Genomic DNA, 18,153 nt, shown 5'->3' with positions numbered 1-18,153 from the left:
CTGCAGGGACCCAGGCAGCACCTCATACCTGGGCTGGGGACAGAGGAAGCTGGGTTGCCCAGTGGGCCTGCCACCTCTGGTGGGGCTCAGCCCCAGGCATGGAGGGCATGTGGGCTGCTCTCTCAGAGGGTAGGGGAGGTGTATGCAGGTGTGCAGCCTCTGGCAGGAGAAGCCTGGTGGGGAGACCTCTGTCCCCTGCCTAGTGGGTATAGATGGGGGCTTGAGGTGGGCTGGGGGCTTGGGTAGTGGGGGGGCAGAGCCAGTAGAGTTGGAGATACAGGGGCCACGTGGAGAGAGGAGGCTGTGGGACTCACACCAGGGGGCAAGAGCCTTCCCCTTGAGCTGTCAAGACTAGAGCAGCTCAGGGTGGGGGCCCTTCCCGGCTCTCTGCTGAGCCTCTGCAGCTTCCAAGCTGGAACTGGACCACCTGAGGATGGCACTGGGCAAGCAGGTTTCCTGCAAAGACGGCCCAGTGCTTGGCATAGCCCACATGGCTATGCGCGGGAGTGCTGGTCATGTCACCACTATTGTCCTTTTAGCAGCATGATTCCTTGGGGCACCACCACCCACGCTCAGTGACCTGCCCCCTTCTGGACGCTGAGAGCTTTTTAAGATCCCCAGGCCAAATTCCTGGATTTAAGGGGAGATGGAGTGTGGAAAGCAGCCAGGGTTTTTCTGCCTACCCCCAAGTTTTGTGACCTCTGCAAGCCTGTCGGTCATGTGGCCCTTCTGTCTGCACACCAGCTTAGGTCCTGCTCTGAGACACTTAACGGGGCTTGACAGCGGGTGACGGGAGTCTGCGGCAGTGCCTCCCATGTGCACTCCGTGGTGTGTCCTGAAGGGGCTGGGATGGAGGGCAGGCTGCCCCCAACGGGACTGGTCAGGGTGACACACTGCAGCTACCCACTCTACCTCTGCCCCAACACCTCGCTGGCTCCTCTGAAGCTGACTAGCAGTTTTGCACTGAGATCCCCACCGCTCAGGCTGATGTACAGGCAGGACTGACCAGTGAGTCTAACTCACTGTTCTCCCTCAGGCTCTTAAACAGAAAATGGAAACAGACCATTGGAAAAGTGTGTCCATTAGAAAAGCCCCAGGGCCAGGAGCTGAGTGGCACCGTGCGGGAGTGGTCCTCAACTGGCTGGAGGATTCTAAGCACCTGTGTGTCCCAGGATATCTGAGGGCTACAGCCTTGTGCTCTGGCCCAAACCAGGACATCCAACCTAGTATTTGTGTGAGCCTGAGTGAAATGTGATAAAAAGGACTCCATGCAAAGGAGAAAAAGGTTCAAATCCAGTTTGCTTTTTGATGCCAGCTCTGAGCATCTTCCGTGTGGACAGCTGTGCACTAGCAGGCCTGTGCCTGCCAGGAGGACACTGTGGGAGTCCCACTTACTCGGGTAGTGACACACAGACAACTTAAAAAAACTGTTTATTTCCACTGTTTCTGTTTTAAATTTTCTATAATGAGTATGTACTCATAAAAAATCAGTATGTGTGTCCTTTCAATGGCATGTTGTCTGGCTGTGAAAAGGAGTGAGGCACAGCACGGGTGATGTGGAAACACCACACTGTGAGAAGCCTGGCGCACAGGGTCACGGTGCGTGGATCCCACGGAGCGGGGAGTCCTGAGCAGACAGACTGCAGCAGTACGTGCTGGCTGGGGCCTGGGCTGGCAAGGCGGGCACCTTCCCATGCCTGTTCTTCCCAGGTGGAGGAAACATCCTGGAGTTAGTGGTGACCACACACACCTCTGTGAATACACTCAAAGCTGATGGATCGCACACTTTGAAAGAGTGAATTTTATCCCAGTGAAGCTGTTATTTAAAAAATAAACACCTGTTTTTAAATTTTAGGGTAGAGGGAATGCTACACCACCTGAGAAAAGTGAGCAGTGTGGTGGATTGCCCCAGGTACATCATTTACCCTTGCAGCACGTGCCTTGTAGGGAGCAGCAGCCCCAGCTTCAGAGGCCACAACCCCCACCTGCTGGCCCCAGCACCCTCCGAAGGTCTCCCCAGGACATCCTAGCTGCCCCTCGCTCCCTGCCCTTGCTCTCCCAGACCCCTCCCCCACCTGCGCCCCCACAAGGGACCAGTGTATGCTGAGAGGCTCCTTGCAGTGAGGGCCTGCCTCCCCGTGCAGTGGCCTGTGCGGGACCCTCCAGGAGGTGGCCCTGTTGTGCGGGGTCTGACCACCAGACTGGCCACAGGCCCAGGCAGCCAGAGACCAGCCAGAGGCAGACCCACCCCAAAAGTACCTGTGGTGGGCCCCCTCGGGGCAAGGGCAGACCCCATCCTCCCACCAGTGAGCCAGGCTGGACACAGGCAGAGGCAGGCCCTGTCTGCCCTCCCTGCCCCTTGGTCACCACCACTGCATCCAGCTCACAAATAAACTAGGTGGTGGCATGGCCCCAGAAGTGCAGGGCAAGTGTGAGCCCACAGGGGTCCGCCGCCCTGACCAGGCTGAGACTCCAGGGCAGATTGACTTGCTTGGGGCTCCTTGGTACTGAAGTCCTAGGGAGCTGAGGGGACAGATGTGGGGGGTGTGGGGGATGCTGGTCCCAGGTCCATGGTCATGAGCAAGCTACTTAAAGTGGAAACATTTCTGTGCTAGCCCTCATTGGGCCCACTTGGAAGACAGCTGCAGAGAAGGCTGCTCCAGGTAGCAAAGAGAAGCTTTAACCACCAGCCTGGGGCCTGCGGCTTGTGGGGTGTCCTTCCACAATCCTGGCTGTGTGGGCTTCAAGAAGGCCAGCACAGCAGGTGGGCAGTGGTCACTGTCCCAGGGAGATGGAGGCTCAGAGATGTCAAGTGATTTGGGTAAGGACACAGTGACCCTGGCAAAACCCTGGAACCAAAGTCTGTCAGGCTCCCTCTTCCCGGATCCCAGGACCTGCTTTTGAGCCCAGCCCAAGGGTCCTTGCAAAAGGGACTATGACCTGTCTGCTAGATGCTCAGCTGTGGACTCCAATGGTCATGGTCATCAGAGGGAATAAACTCCCTGTCATGGAAGACATGTAAGCAGGGCTGCCTGAAACCATTGCTGAGGGCTCACGGAGCACATGAAGACGTTCTTCCCTTCCCAAACCCTGGCTTCAGTGTGAGGGGACACTGCTGTCATAGTGTGTGCATCTACCAGCTGGGGGTGGGCAGCAGCCAGTTGGTGATGGGGTAGAGGGCAGCCAGCTCTTCCATCACCAGGTGTGTGGTGCCCACAGGCTGCCAGCATGGCCCAGGAGTGGAGAGGCCAGACTTCCATGTGTCTGTCCAGGCACATTCAGCTCCACCGTTTCCCGATTTTCCCTTGGAAGGCCTGGGTGCTGCCAGCATGGAGAGGCTTGGGACTCTGGGTGCCCTCCAGGACTGGCTGAGTCTTGGAGAAATTGGCAGCCTTTTGAGGTGGACAAACAGGTTGGTCAGGTTGTTTCTGCAGGGGACACTGTGGCTTGGCCAGGGGACTCGCCCAAGGCCATACAAGGCTGGGGTCTCTGCCTCCACAGGGAAGACAGAAAGAGCCTCCCTTACCCCACTTCTGCCTGGAATGCCCCACCCTGGGAAGTCCCACTCAGATCCCCACCTCGCAGGGGCCTCAGGCTGACAGAGCCAGCATCTGTTGTCTCTTCCTGGACTGAGCTATATGATGGACACGTTCCCCAAGGTAGATATGAGCACTGAAGAATATATTTAGCCAGCATGTGCCAAATGCCCAGCCTGGTGCCAGTATGCAGTGGAGCCACTCACTGTGGGGAGAAGCCCTGGTCTGTGGCATCTGCCCATTTCCATGGTGTAAATTCTGTGAGCATTGCTGGGCGGCACTGAACAGGTGGGAAGAGATACCAGCCTCAGCTGGATCCTGCACCCAATGCCAGTATCCTGCAGGACTTGCTCCAAAGTCCTGCTGCTCTGGGTAGCAGTCAGCTTGGCACACCTTCTCTAATTGTGAGGGCTTGATGTTGCATGAGCTACTTTGTGCCAGTGGCTTGGAGCCCAGGGGCTCCCCTTGAGTTTGATAGTATTCATGTGCAGGGGAGCTGGACCAAGGTGAGAACAGCCTGACATCTCCCCTGGGACAGTGGCCTCCCAGTGCCTCCGTTTCCTCATGTAGAGTGCGCCAATGTTTGCATGTCACAAGGTCACTGAGGACTGCTGAGAGATGAGAGTTCAGCGCCTTGCATGGAGTGGGACTCAGAGACCAGCAGTGAGGTCTTTGCCATAGGCCACTTCCCTGCAATAAGACTCAAGCAGCCCAGAGGGACTTGTCTGGGTGTCTGGAGGAGGAAGGGGGTGGGAGGGCTACAGGGAAGGCTGGTGGGGTGGCTGGCATTTGGCAGCCATGTGGGAAGAAAGCTGTGGGCCAAGCCCCTGTCCACTGGCATCTAGCTCAGCTTCTGCCTTAGGAGCTCTGGGATTCCGGGTAGATACTTCTGTCTGAGGGCCTCGGTTTGTTTAACTGCAAAATGGGCATTATGGCACTCGCACTTCTGGTGGTGAGGCCCTGATAGGTCTTATCTAAGTGGGAAGAGGAAAGGACACTCCCACTGCCGACCAGGCTTAGCCCAGGCTGGGGTTTCAAGGAGGCTCATGGCTCTTCTGAGCGTGGGGGACCACTGCCCCAGCCTCCACCTTCTAGCCTGCCCATTCTGTTTGGCGTGGGCCTGCGAGGTCTGGGGAGCCTGGAGGACTAGGTGAGGCGTGCGCCTGCGCCTCTTCTCAGCAGCGCGCGGGGGCCCTCCGGCCAGCAGCTCTACGGAGCGTTCGCTAGGACCTGGGGGCCCAGAGCGCTGCAAGGTCCCGGCGCGCGGGCGGGGCCGGAGCCCGTCCGCAGGTGGCCGCGCGCGCCGGGGCCAGGTGGGCGTGCCAGGCCCCGCCCCACCGCGCCGGCCGGGGCGGGCAGCCGAAGCTCCGCCCTCCCCACGCGTCGGGTCGCAGCCGGTGCCGGAGCGGAGCCGCGCCGAGCAGGAGCAGCACGCGGGAGCGCGGTTCCACAGCAGCCCGCCCGAGGGAGCACCGCGGCCCCGAGCGCCGACCCGGGCTCCGAGCTACCCGGCCCCGAGCGCGGACCCCGGCCCGGAGATCCGCTTCGTGCACCTCGCCTGCCTCGGGCTGCGGGGCTGCGGGAATGGACGGCGCCCGCTTGCCCTGTGAGTGCCGAGCACGCCCGCCCGCCGCCTTTGTGTGCGCGCCGTGCGGCCGCAGCCCCCTCCTCGCGCGCCCCTCCAGAGCCCCAGGCCTTGTCCTTTGTGGAGCCGCCGCCTGGCTGGTGCCTCCCACCCCTGCGACCTACCGGTCGCCTTCCTGGGGTCTGGGCAGGGCGCAAGTGCCCCTCCTCCGGGACCCCGGGTGCCGCCCCCCACCAGACCTCCCGGCCCCTCTACAGCCCCCTCCTCAGGGCTGCGTGGCGGGGCCGTCGGTGGCGGGGCGGGCGGGGGCGGGCCCGCGGCGCTGTCTCATCTGCGGCCCGGGCAGGTGCGGCGGGCTGGCGCTCACGAGGCCTGGTGTCCTTGCCGCAGAGATGGAAGGCGATGGCGGCCCCGGCGCGCTGAGGGAGGCCGGGCGCGGCGCGGGGCCCACGGGCATGGAGCCGCCGGCAGTGCCGCGGACGCGGGCTGCGCGGCCTGGGCCTCAGCGTTTCCTGCGGCGCAGCGTGGTGGATTCGGACCAGGAGGAGCCGCCGAGCCTGGAGGTAGCCGAGGCGCTGGGCGCGCAGCCCCCGCAGCCGCTGCAGCGCCGGGTGCAGCTGCTCTGCAAGACGCGCCGCCTCATCGCCGAGCGCGCCCGCAGCCGCCCCGCTGCCGCCCCCGCGCCCGCCGCGCCGCCCGGCGTCCCCGTCGACCCCGGCCCTGAGCCCGCGGGCGCGCCGGAGCCCGGGCCGGATCCCGCGCCCACGCCCGCCGGCGGCCCCCAGGAGCCGGAAGCGGTAGCGCCCAGGCAGGGGGACGCGGGGGCGCCCGAGGCGAGGCCCGAGCCGGGGCGCGCACGCCGAGATGAGCCCGAGGAGGAGCAGGACGACGAGGACGACCTCAAGGCCGTGGCCACCTCCCTGGACGGCCGCTTTCTCAAGTTCGACATCGAGCTGGGTCGCGGCTCCTTCAAGACGGTCTACAAGGGGCTAGACACGGAGACCTGGGTAGAGGTGGCCTGGTGCGAGCTGCAGGTGAGGGGCTGCGGGTGCGGGGGTGGGGGGCGAGTGCGTGTGCGTCCCGCCGCGCGCCCTGCTCTGGCCCGCGGCCCCACCTGGCCGAAGGGCCCCCGGGCGGCCGGCTGTGGGCAGTGTGTGCGGCGCGCGTTGGGCGCTGGGCGCTGCGTGTCGGACCGCCCGGTGTGCGGTTTTAACGTGGCAGAGCGTGGGCCCCTGGGGGTTGGGTTGGTGTTCTGCTTCTGACTCTTGGCTCCGCCGAACCGACCCAAGCTGTCTGCACGTCGTGCCTTTGCAGAAGCAGTGTGTCCAGGCAGCCCGCAGGGGCTGGGGGACAGGGAGCTGCTTGCAGGTGAGCACCTCCCATGTCTTAAAAGGTGGAGGTGCCCTTAGCAGGGTGGAAGCCTAAGTGGCTTCTTCTGATCCTCTCTCCTCTGTCAGGGGTGGGGCCTGATGGTCAGGGCCTGAAGGGCTGGTAGCGGTCTCTCGGGGCTCCTGGGGCCTGTTGGTTACAACAAGGTGGGTGGTGAGAGGCCTTAAACCAAGTCATGAAGAATGCAGATGTGGTGGGGTTTTTTTGGGTGCAGAGGCTCCAGACATGCATTTTTTATCCTCTTATGCTCATGTTGGTGTGTCAGTCCCAGTCCTGGAAGATTGTATAAATGGTAACTCGAGCTGCCCTGGGCCAGTGGGTGTTCATAGCCCTCCCTCCTGTGGCAGAGGGGGGGGGCAGCTGTCAGCACGAGGCTGGCCTGTGTGAGAGCTGGCCTCATGGTGTAAACCTACCCTAGTGCCCTGTAAAGTTAGCCAGAGCTGCCAGGCTTGCCTGCCTTGTTGCAGATTGCCTGTCTTTTGGCCCAGAAATGGGATTTGGTTCTTCCCTCCAGGGCCCTACAGGGTGACCTGTGTGTGTGCATGGACACATGTGAGTGGGCTGATTCCTTGGGTCTTCACCCATTTTGAGCTGGCTCCAGAGACAAAAAGCCCCAGGGGCCACTCCTCTCTGCAGGCCCATGGTCCTGCCATGGAAATGTGGGCTTTTAATGGCAGGGCTGGTGGCATCCTCTGGCCTCCTTCAGGAGGAACTCAACTCCCGGCCCTCACAGCCTAGGTTCTGGGCCTTGCTGAGGGGTGGCCCCTGGGGGCTGTGGGGACCCTGGGGATGGCATGAGAGTGAGCTGGGCATCCCTGCTGTGTGAGTATAAGGGAGGATTCCGCATTCTGGAGCGTGGCCCTGTGCCTCCCCTCCCCACTGTTTCACTCTTGCCAAGTGACCTGGAATGGTGTTCTGAGCAGCGGCTGCTGCTCTGCCTGGAGTGGCCTCTGCGGACTGGGGGCAGGAGAAGGGCTGCCGTGGCTCTCGGCAGAGCCTTGCTGAGCTTGTTGAGGCATTGCAGGAAACTTGGGCCTGGGAGGTCATTGAGTCCCATTCCCTTTAAGGCAAGGCAGGCGGCTCTGCCTCAGGTCCCTGAGCAGAGTGGAGCTATGCTGGGGTGGAGCCTGGCCACTGTTCAGGAGCCTTTACTCCTGGGTGCTGCAGGGTGATGGTGGGAGGGCTGGAGATGGCTTCCTAGTCTGTCTGGTGACAGTTCTTGAGCAGGAGATACTGGGAGCTCTCCCACCAGCAGGGATACCGTCCCTATGTGTCCCCCAACAAGAGGGCAGTGTTAACATTTGTTCCAGGCTACTGTGCAGCATTTAGGGTCAGCTGCCTCCTGCTGGTGGGTCTGAGGGGGCCTTGACCAGCTGAGGACAGTAGCCAGAACCTGCTGTGTTAGCTGCCTGCTCCCCAACCAGAAAGCTGTTTACCCTGTTTTATTGTCGAGCACCTCCCAAGGTCACTGTTGAGGACACAGATGGCAGAGGTGGGTCTCAGCCTCATGGGAGACCACCAGTCTGGTGTGGCCGTCCACTCAGGAGAGGAGATGAGTGTGGAGGGCAGGGTGCCTGGTCGGCCTCGCAGACTGCCATGCACTGGGGAGGGTTATGGGTGGGTGCTGGTTTTGTGCCTGGTGCAGGGCTTTCTTGTTGCATGGCATGGAGACGGTCACCCTCCAGAGGTCCCCAGGGCTCTCCGGGTTCTGGGAGCATTGCCTTCAATGGGGAGATTTGCAGGATTCCTCCCACCCTGCCACTGCCTTCCTTACCCCGAGAAGTGCCTGCCTGGCAGCTTTGGAATTCCCGGAAACTGACCCTGCAGACTGTTTTCTTCTCTCACCCTTGGGACACTTGGGGCTTGGCACTGCCCCCCTCCCCTTGAACTGAGACAGCATCACCCGCTTGCCTTTTCCAGAGTCCCCTAGGGAGGAAAGGCCTCACTTCTGGCCCTGGCTTGGAGGACGTCAGATCCTGTGGCTACCAATTTCCTTCCATAAATTAGTATTGAGGGGGCTTTGGTGGGATTATGCATTGGCCTTACAGCAAAGGGCACCCAGACCTGCCACCTCCTGACTTATCCAGGCGGCCAAAGCCGATGCTGCTTTTTGGGAGGCCATTTTAAAGTATCTCTTCCTGTCTGTCTTCTTTTGAATGAACGTTTGTCCCTGGCACCAGCACACGGCACAGGAGTGGTGGGGGAAGCACAGTCATGCCTGGACTGCTGCTCTGCTCTGGGTCGTGTTTCCCATGTCCCTGTGGCATGTCGGGCCAGCTCTGGTCCTGCCAGACCCTGTCTTGTCACCAGTGCTGGGGTAGCTGGGGGCTCCTCGTTGGCTCTGGGCTGCCTGGGGGACAGGTTTGGACCACCAGTGCTGTCCCGCGCAGCTTGGACACCCTCTTACCTGCTGCCACCTCTGAGCTGGCGAGGGTCTCCAGGAGGGAAATCACCGCCAACCCAGACCACTTGTGTCTGGAAACCTCACCAGAGGTGGCCTGTTGGCCTCTCCTAGTCCACTTGCTTCTCCTGTTTTCCTTGGGATCTTGGAGAGAGCGTTGGTTTTCAGCCCCATTCCACAAGTGGCCCCCTGCCTTTAGAGGAGACAGATCTCAGGTCCTCCGTGGAAGGTCCTCAATGGCTGCTGTAGGACCAGGCACTGCCTCCCGGGGCACCCTGGAGCCTGAGTTTCCCATGCTGACATCTGGGCCTTGCCCAGCATGCGTTTCATTCTGCTTCATGGGGCTTTTGGTCCTTGAGGCTCTGCCCAGAGCACTTGCAGGGACCTCACAGGGTCATGTGGGTCCTACAGAGAACCCCTGGGGGCTGAGTCCTCACCAGGCAGGGACAGGAGCCTGCATCCGCCAGGTGCTGTCATGCTTCTCTGTGCTGCCTGGGGGCAGCTGGGCCCTGTAGGATGGTGATGGCCTGGGCTGCGGGCCAGGAGGGGCTGGCAGACATGGGTACCACTGGACCAGATGGTGTGACATGCCCGCATCCTCTCTGTGCGGCCAAGGAGGCACCATGTGTTCCTGATTCGCCTGCCACAGTCAGACATGTGTGTCCTGCTCACCTGCCTAGGCCCAGGGATGGGATGGTGCTCATGAGGACTAGCTGTGTGTGGCCACGCCGAGCCCGCTGGACTCTCACTGTCCTTGGAGTATAGCTGGGGCTGCCTGCCATCTGTGTGGCCCAGTCCCTCCTGTGGCTGTGGGGGCTCTACCTGTGCTGGGCACTGAGCTGGCACACCTCTGCAGGCACAGGTTGTGCCATTGCCTTTCGTGCACCAGCCAGGCACATGCCCTGTGATGTTGGGCAGCCCCCATAGCCACCCTGCTTCCCCGGGTGCTGGGAGGGTGTGCAGAGGGGATAGTGTTTGCTCGCTGGAGCACGATGTTGAGCATGGTTTGGCTGGTGGTCACCCTGCTTTTTAATATTTAGTTTTTTAATCTCCCAAGAGCTTAATTTGTTGGGAGAGCTGTAATTTGAAGTCAGTTCGAATGCCAACCCTGAGTGTGCTTGCCTGAGGGCTGTTTTGTGTGCCACGCGGCCCATGGTTCTAGTTTGCTTGGTGAGAAAGGTTGGCGCCAGCTGCACAAGAGGCCTGTGAAGGCAGGGCTTTCCCTCTGCCCTCCAGTGCAGAATGGGACGCCCAACTCCAGAGGCTTTGTTCCTACGTGGCAGTGCATGTAGTCACCGGTGATGGATGTGCCCCTGGGCTCCAGGTCACTGCTGTGGGCATGTTATGGCTCATTCCCTGTTGGAAGCAGGTGTTCCCGTGGCCAAGTGGGTGCCTTTCAGGGAGTCCTTGGAGGCCCTGGCATGTGGGGTGCTGGGATGAACCTGATTAGGCCCAAATCAGTGATGTGGGCCCCAGAGTGAGAACCCCCCAACTGTCTAACTGGCTTGGAGGGCTAGTGGTGTCTCCCCACCAATGGAGCCACTTCCAGGTGAAAGTTGGGGGCTTACTCCGAGGTGGGCAAGCTTTGCTAGTGGGCTGTTAGCCAGAACATGATAGTGGTGGGAAAAAATCATGACGTGGAGGAGAGGGAGTGGCTGTTCCAGAAGGTTCTGTGTCCATGTCGGGGTGGGGGTGGGGGGTGGGAAGCAGGGCAGGCTGGTTTGGTTCATTGGCTCAGCCCACATTTGTTGAGCATGTGCCCAGTTTCAGCCCAGGGTACACAGTAAGCAGGACAGAGCACATCACAACGGGGGAGCAGGTCCTCAGGAGGCGTGGGGTTAGGGGGTGAGTGTGGGCAGAGGCTGTCCTGCAGGCCTGGGCTGGCCCCCCACTGCCACTCACCTTCCAGAACTGCAGAGACTTGGGGCTATGTGCGTGGCCTTAGACATCTACTGGGGCCTGTGGCTTGGGCTGCTTAGGCTGGAGTTGGACAACACCCAAGGTCAGGACACTGAGCTCCAGGTCACTAGTTTGATGGAAGAGAACTTCCCCGGGTCCTGCAGAGGTTTGGGCTGGGTGCTTGGGTCTCCTCTGTGGTCTGCTTGGACGAGTGGTGAGGTGGAAACTGGTGTCAGCCTGCAGTGGTGGGGTGGGGCAGCCTTTCCAGCCAGGCTGCACAGAAATGCCCCCGAGAGCAGGGGCCCCAGTGAGGAAGCCCGGGGGAAGGCACCTGCCTGTGTGAGCCTTTGTTTGCCCGTTTGTGCAGTGGGAATAGTGCTAGCCGTCCCTCAGTGAGCCATGGGGACTGAGTCATGACACTGAGGACATAGCAGGCACTCAGAGTGAAGCCCCTTCTTGCTCCATGCTTGCTCCCCCTGCAAACAGCTCTGGAAAGACTAGTGGGGTGGAGAGTAGGCCGAGCCTGGAGGGCAGTGCCTGCAAGCAGGCTGAGGGCCTGGCTCTGGAAGCACCTGGCTGCCACCTCCTTATCATCTGTGCTGCTGATAAGGAAACAGTGTGAACACAGCAGCTGGGATCTCTGAAAAGCAGGTTTGGATCTGCCTCTAACCAGGCAGTACAGGGGCTGTGTTTTGAGTGAAGGGTCCTGGGCAAGGATGGTTCAGAGCCAGAAAGAAGCCTGTGCAAGGTTGGCTGCAGCCTTTCTCTGTTCAGACAGGGTTCAAATCCTGTTCTGATCTGAAGGGCTGAATTCTAAAATTTCCCAGAAAACTTGATTACTACCTTTAAATTAAGTCAACTTTCTTTAAATATATGTTAACTTTTTAGAAAATAATAAAAGAAAAGAGATCAAGGCCTTGCAGTGCTGGTGAATACACAAATAGTTCAATGGAACAGAACAGAGAGCCCAGAAATAGACCCACATAAATAGTCATGCACCTCTCTCTGACACAGGAGCAAAGGCAGCACAATGAGCAAAGGTCAGCTCTTCAACAAGGGGCATTGGAACAACTGGGCGTCCCTGTGCAAAAGAGGCCAGCTGACACCAGGCCTGGACCTCCCTGCCGAGAAGGCCTTACTCCGTCCACTCCAAATGGGTCGTGGGCTGGGATGTAAAGTGCAAAACCATAAGACTCCTCGGGTTTGACAATGACATTTTAGGTATAGCACCAATGTGACAATCTGTGGAAGAAAAACTTCTTAATATAAACTTCATTAAAATGAGATCATCTGTTCTGCAAAGGCAGTATATGAGGATAGAAAGAAAGGATGCAAACTGGGGGGAAATCTTTGCCAAACATACATGTGATATAGGAATGTTACCCAGAATATGCAAAGAACTCTTAACCCTCAGCAATAAGAAAACAACCAACCTGATTAAAAAATGGGCCAAGATCTTAACAGACGCTTCACCAAAGATGATACAGAGATGGCAAATAAGCACATGAAAAGATGCTTCACCTCATATGTCATCAGGGAAATGCAAGTTAAAACAACAGTGAAACCACTACATACCTATTAGAATGTCCAAAATCCAGAACACTGACAACACCACATGCTGGCGGGGATGTGGACCATCAAGAGCTCACTGCTGGTGGGAATGCAGATGGAGCAGCCACTCTGGAAGGCAGTTGACATTTCTTGCACAACTGAATGGCTTAACTCTTCCCATACGACCCAGCAAATGCACCATATGAGCTCAAAACTTAAAGTCTACACAAAAAGCTACACAGGGGTGTTAATGGCAGCTTTATTCATAACTGCCAAAACATAGAAGTAATCAAGATGCCCGTCAGTAGGTGACTGGTTAAATAAACTGTGGTCCATCTAGACAAGGGCATATTACTCAGCCTTAAAAAAATGAGCTATGAAGCCATGAAATGATATGGAGGAAACCTAAGTGCATATCTCTGAGAGAGGCCAGTCTGAAAAGGCTCCATACTGCATGATTCCAACTCTGTGACATTCTGGAAAAGGCAAGACGCAGGAGATCAGTGGCCGCCAGGGGCCCGGGGGAGGAGGGGTGAACAGGTGGAGCCCAGAGGACTTTTAGGGAGTGAAGCTGCTTTTTTTAGAGTGTGACACTAATGGTGGGTACATGTCCTTGTCCAAACTCAGAGAATGTCCAACACTCTGAGGGGACTCCGAGGGGAGCCATGGACTTCCATGTATCAGTTTTGGCTCATCAGTCACAGTAACTGCAGCACAGCAATGCCAGATGTTAGCAGTAGGGGAGACTGCTAAAGGGGAGCACTTGGGAACTCTGTACTTTCTGTTCTTTCCATAAACCTACAACTTCTCTAAAAAATAGTCTGTTAATTTAAAAAAAAGTGTCACAGCTTTGCTAAAGAAATTTGCAAATGGAAAAATCACTCCTAATACAAGTGAATACAACTACTTTTACTTTTGTGTATTACTTTCAAGTTCTCCTTCATGGACACATCTTTTACAATTATAGCTCCTGTCACAGCTTTTCAAGTCTTTTTATTTGTTGCTAGAGTATCTTTTGGTTTTGTGGGTGTTTGAGGAGAGGCTGTGTGTGGTCAGGGTTTATCCCTGTGCTTGTGCTTGATATTCTGGACCATATGAGAGCTTTTCTAGAAAGTTCTGTTTAGCTGTGCTTTGGGGGAGCCAGGGAGCTGGGCAGAGCCTCATGAGCCACAGAGTGGTGGCCACGGTTACGGGCTCCCTGAGTGTCTGCTTTCAGCGGCCTGTTGCTGGGAGGCCCAGGCAGGCAGTCCCCCTCGCGCCCACCTTCCCTCGGGCTGGGCGCGTCTCCCAGAGTGTTTGGGAGTGATCTCTCTCCAGAAGTGAAAGACATCATGGTGGGAGCCCTGGGCAGAGGAGCCAGCAGGGTCAGGGGGCTGCTGACTGAGGCTCGGTGCCCCGGGTCCTGGTGCTTTGTGCAGGCCCGTTCTGGCTTGGCTTGGGGGGCCTTCTCAGAAGGGAGGTCCAGGCCTGGCTGTCAGCTGGCTATAGACTGGGAGCAGGAGGGCAGGGCAGAGAGGAAGCTGTGGCGTGGTGTGGACCTTCTTGGACCCCTAGACCATGTATGAGCTCATCAGGCCTCAGAACCACCTTGAGAAGTCTCAGGACTCTGCGCAGATGAACAGGAGGTCCAGGGAGGTGGTTCACACCCAAGCTCAGTGATATGGGCTGGTGGCACTGCCAGGCCTCTCCCCTGGATCGACATCTTGTACATGTGTCCAGTGGATTGGTGCAGAAAGGGGGCTGGGGGAGTGCTGGGTCAGGCAGGTATCGCTGTTGCAGGACTTCTCAGAGCCTTTAGGATGCCTGCTGTGATCTGAATCTCTCCTTCCCTGTTTTCTTTCACTTTCCCATCCCCTCCTGGGAACAGGATGGGCTCTGGGGAGTAGCGTGTTGGTCAACTGTTAGTAGAGGCGCAGGTGTTCCCACGGCATGTGTTGGTTCCACTGCAAACACTGTGGGGGCTCCTGTCCCATTCATTAGTGGTGCTCTTGGCAGGCTTGGAGTTAGATGGAAAGCCTGCCCTGCCCTCAACTCCCTACCTGTCTCAGGTGAGAAGCCCCCTGGAGGGGCCTGTTCCCACTCTGATGTCCACTCTTCCTCCCAGGCCCCCCTGCTTTCCTAGCTCTTGCTCAGGAGCAGGTGAGCTGTGAAAGTTCCCAGCTGTGAGCCAAGTGTGCCTAAGCAATGCAGACCTTTGTCCCCAGAATCTGAAACCTGGGGATGGCCAGCCAAGGGCCCAAGTGGCTCAGAAGTATCAGCAGGGATAACGGTGCTTGCTTGCTTTTTCTTTTACTCTCAGCCATGTTGGATTTGTGCCTAGTCTTTTTGCCTTATAACTGCAAAGAGGCTGCCACAGCACCAGGCATCACAACCACGTTTGAAGGCAGGAAGCAAAATTGGTGGTTATGTGGAGAGTTGGTTAGGTGTCCATATTTTAATCTGTGAAGAAAAATGTTTACCCATAGGCTTCTTTGGTTTCTCTGGTTAGAATGGGATTGTGTGGCTTCCCTTAGCTGCAATGGCATCTAGGAAAGGCTTGATGGTGTAGATGAGTTATGATCTGTTCCCTGGGGCTGGGCACAATATGTTTTGTTGGTAGGAGGGGGTGGTACCCTCTAGGTGGGGGACCCCTGCGTGTGTCTGTCTTGGTTACCTCAGCCCTCCACAGAAGCTTTTGTTGGTGCCCATGTACAATGAGGCCCTCTGCCTGGGCCTGCCTCTCAAGCAGAACCAACCCACACTCCCCTGTTTGTGGGTGCCTGCAGAGTCCCGTGCTTCTCCCTGCCCTGCCCCTCCCTCCTTGGGCATCTGTGTCTGGAGCAGGGACTTCCTCCCCTCCCCTCCCTGACCCTCTGGGGGAGGCCACCTGGCCCCCTGCCTGCCACCAACTCTCTTCCCTTCCCTCCTCTGAGCCTCCACCCCTCTGCCAGTGACTGGTCTTCATTTCTCCATTTTTATTTGGGGAACTTAGGGACGTAGGAGTTTCCAGCTGCCGACACTTTACCACACCTGCTGCATCACTGTAAGGCACATGCTCTCCATGTGCCCTGAACACTTGAGCACACACCTGCTGGGACAGTGAGGATGTTTTCCTACAGAACCACAGCTTGACGTCACTCTCACACTTCATCTGGCTGCTCAGCCACACATCTGACATGGACTGTGCCTCCCACTTGTGCTCCTTAGTTTTCCTATTTGGATTTAGGATCCAGGCAAGAGTCGTGTGTTGATCTGGTAGTCATGTCTGCTTTAACCTAGAACAGTCCCCCCACCTTTTTTTGTCATTGTTTTGAGTCTTTGGGGCATTGCCTTTTTCTCTGAGAGAGTCCGCAAGCTGGGATGTGGGGCTCTGTTGGAACACATGTGGGCTGCGGTTCTGGCATGGGTGGCACTGGTGTAGGTTGTAGATGCAGGTCAGGTCAGCCTCCCATGAGCACTCCAACTGGGGTCTCCTGTCTGGGGTGTGTACATGTGTGGTGGTGAAGGGGCTCTCCAAGGGGTCACTCTGCTGCCCCTAAGAACTTTGACCTGAGGCCACAGAGGCCAGATGATCCTGTTGGAATCACCCAGGAAAACTAAATCTGATCCTGTTGGTCCCCTTCCAGTGGGCAGTGAGCAGCGGGGCCAGATGTGAAGTGGGCTGCCTGGGCGGGGTGGGGGTTGCTGCCAGGAGGCTGGGTGTGGCATGCTGCCGGCTCGGGGCTGTGGCCTCCTGCCTCCCTACCCAAGCGCCTGAGTGGGAATGGCCCCCCCGTCTGCCTGGACGGGGAGTCCTGGGCAGTGAGCTGCATGGACTCCTGTAGGAGGAGGCCCTATCATGGGGCCCACTGCCAGCAAGATGCTCCATCTGGTCTGGGTTGTATCTGGCCCCTGTTCACCCCGTGTCTCCCCATTTACCCTGGGCCCTGCAGTGAGAGGGACTGTGAGGATGGAGGGGGTAGCAGTGGAGGGCAGGCCAATGTGAGGGTGTTGACAGCTACATCAGCTCCTGGGACAGTGGCAGAGGGGGCAGACACTGAAGCCTGGGAGAAGGAAAGCTGCACCAGCCCCCTTCCTCTGACACTGCAGTTTCTGCCTGGGGAAGCACCCTTCTTGTTTCTTTTTCCTGTTCAGGGTGTTTTTGCAGAATCATGATTGTGGGCTGTGCTACTGTGTGCAGTGGTGGGGAGCCACAGCACAGCCTGCAGCTCCACTTGCCACCAGGGTCAGGGCCACCAGCCTCCCCAGCCTGGCGCTTATTTCATGGTGGGCTCAGCCCCAGCCCTGCCTGTAGCTGGGCACAGTTTTCCAAACACCCTCTCACCTTGGGGCTGGGGCCTGACATGTGGGGCCGCCTCCCCACCCCTGTGCCCTGTGCGTGCATCTTCTTAGCCAGGCTGATTCCCCATCCCACCCCAGGGACATCCAGAAGGAAGGTGGCCTCCTGCTCTGTCTCAAAGCCCGGAAGTCACCTGCTGAGTTAGTTGGCCAGTAGCAATCCACTGATACCTGCCTGGGCAGGTTCCAAGGAATTACTAATCTTTAATAAAGAGGTTCTAGCAGGAGAGTGAATTTGGAAGAAGCATTGCACACTGGAAGGGCAGAGGAGAGAGGATGGGGAGCAGACAGGGGTGCAGTCACCAGCACCTCCCTGGGTGGGAAGGGGGCCCTGTGTGCTTAGACGTGGGAAAACTGTCATTCTGCAGCCTTTTGGCACCATACCAATGCCTGACATGAGGGGACCACAGGGTCATGGGTCCTGGCAGTGCAAGGAGCCCTTCTGCTGTCGGAAGGCCACTGGAGGAGAGGATCGTAGCATGATCCCGAGGGTGTCAGGGTGTCCTGAATTCCCAACTGGGGCGGGTGTCCAGAGGTCTGGGTCTGGATGGCTGTGGCCACAGGAGCACAGGGCCTCTTCTGGGCCCTGGCAGTGTCCATGCTGGGATTGGCTCAGGCCCTGGGGACCCAGGCAGCTCCCGCCTTCCCTGGCTGCACATGGAATGAGTGCCACACTGGCATTTATTTTGGGATGGTTTGCCCCTCTAACATTATGCAAGATTGGCCTTTGTGGAGCAAGTGAAGGATTCTTACCTGGCCCTGGTTGGCTTACTCACTACATACATGTACGCAGTACGTTATTACTGACTCAAAAAGCTCCGCCCAGTGCCCTGGGCTGCACAGCTGCAGGAGAGCAGAGGCTGGAGTGGTGGCAGCTTCGAGGACACAGACTGAGATGGCTGCAGGGACAGAGACGCCCAGAGGCAGAGACCAGCTTGCTGCATGCAGACTTGCTCCGAGTGGACAGGATTCTAGTGATTGACCTGCCACTGTGGGAAAAAAGTTGGGTATAAACCCTTTCACACCAAGAATGTTCCACTGTCATATTTTTGGTCACATTGAATCCATAGTGAACTTGTTTGGGGCTGAAACCCACTGGCAAGACAATTGGCATAGTTGGCAGGATTCATCATTGACTGAGGAACAGAACAGGGTGCCCTCATTGGAGGTGTTGGCGGAGCATTGTGTATTTTCCTTGGTCCTTGTTCACTCTGTGACAGATAATTGAAGGGCAGAGACATGGTAGTGTAGCAAAGTAAAGGTTTATTATTTAAAGTTATTTAAAGAGAGAAAAAGTACAGGCTGCCTCAGTGAGGAGAGGTGCCCTGAAAGGTTGGAGAGAGAAAGTTTAAAGTTAAAAGGTTACACACGTAGAAGGTGCAGGTTATCTCAGAGAGAGAAGTGCCCTGAAAGGTTGGGGGTTCCCCCTTTTAAGGATTTTTTAGGAATGTGACCATGAGCTGGGGGTGCAGACT

At 57.7% G+C, this 18,153-nt stretch overlaps 1 protein-coding gene across 15 annotated transcripts in view; it reads left to right on the top strand.

Moving 5' to 3' along the window:
• The first annotated feature begins 4,918 nt into the window (after nt 1-4,918).
• WNK2 (WNK lysine deficient protein kinase 2) overlaps nt 4,919-18,153 on the top strand; it is a 108,935-nt gene continuing 95,700 nt past the window's right edge. For all 15 annotated transcript variants that reach the window (XM_057498418.1, XM_057498419.1, XM_057498414.1 and 12 more), the window contains exons 1-2: nt 4,919-5,142; nt 5,512-6,155. In XM_057498418.1, coding sequence (XP_057354401.1) covers nt 5,514-6,155 — 642 coding nt within the window. In that variant the 5' untranslated portion in view covers nt 4,919-5,142; nt 5,512-5,513. The remainder of the gene's footprint in view (nt 5,143-5,511; nt 6,156-18,153) is intronic.

The sequence above is a fragment of the Manis pentadactyla genome, chromosome 3 (assembly GCF_030020395.1).
Source record: "Manis pentadactyla isolate mManPen7 chromosome 3, mManPen7.hap1, whole genome shotgun sequence".
In the NCBI taxonomy this organism is placed as follows: domain Eukaryota; kingdom Metazoa; phylum Chordata; class Mammalia; order Pholidota; family Manidae; genus Manis; species Manis pentadactyla.
This window is presented reverse-complemented; position numbering and strand designations above follow the sequence as displayed.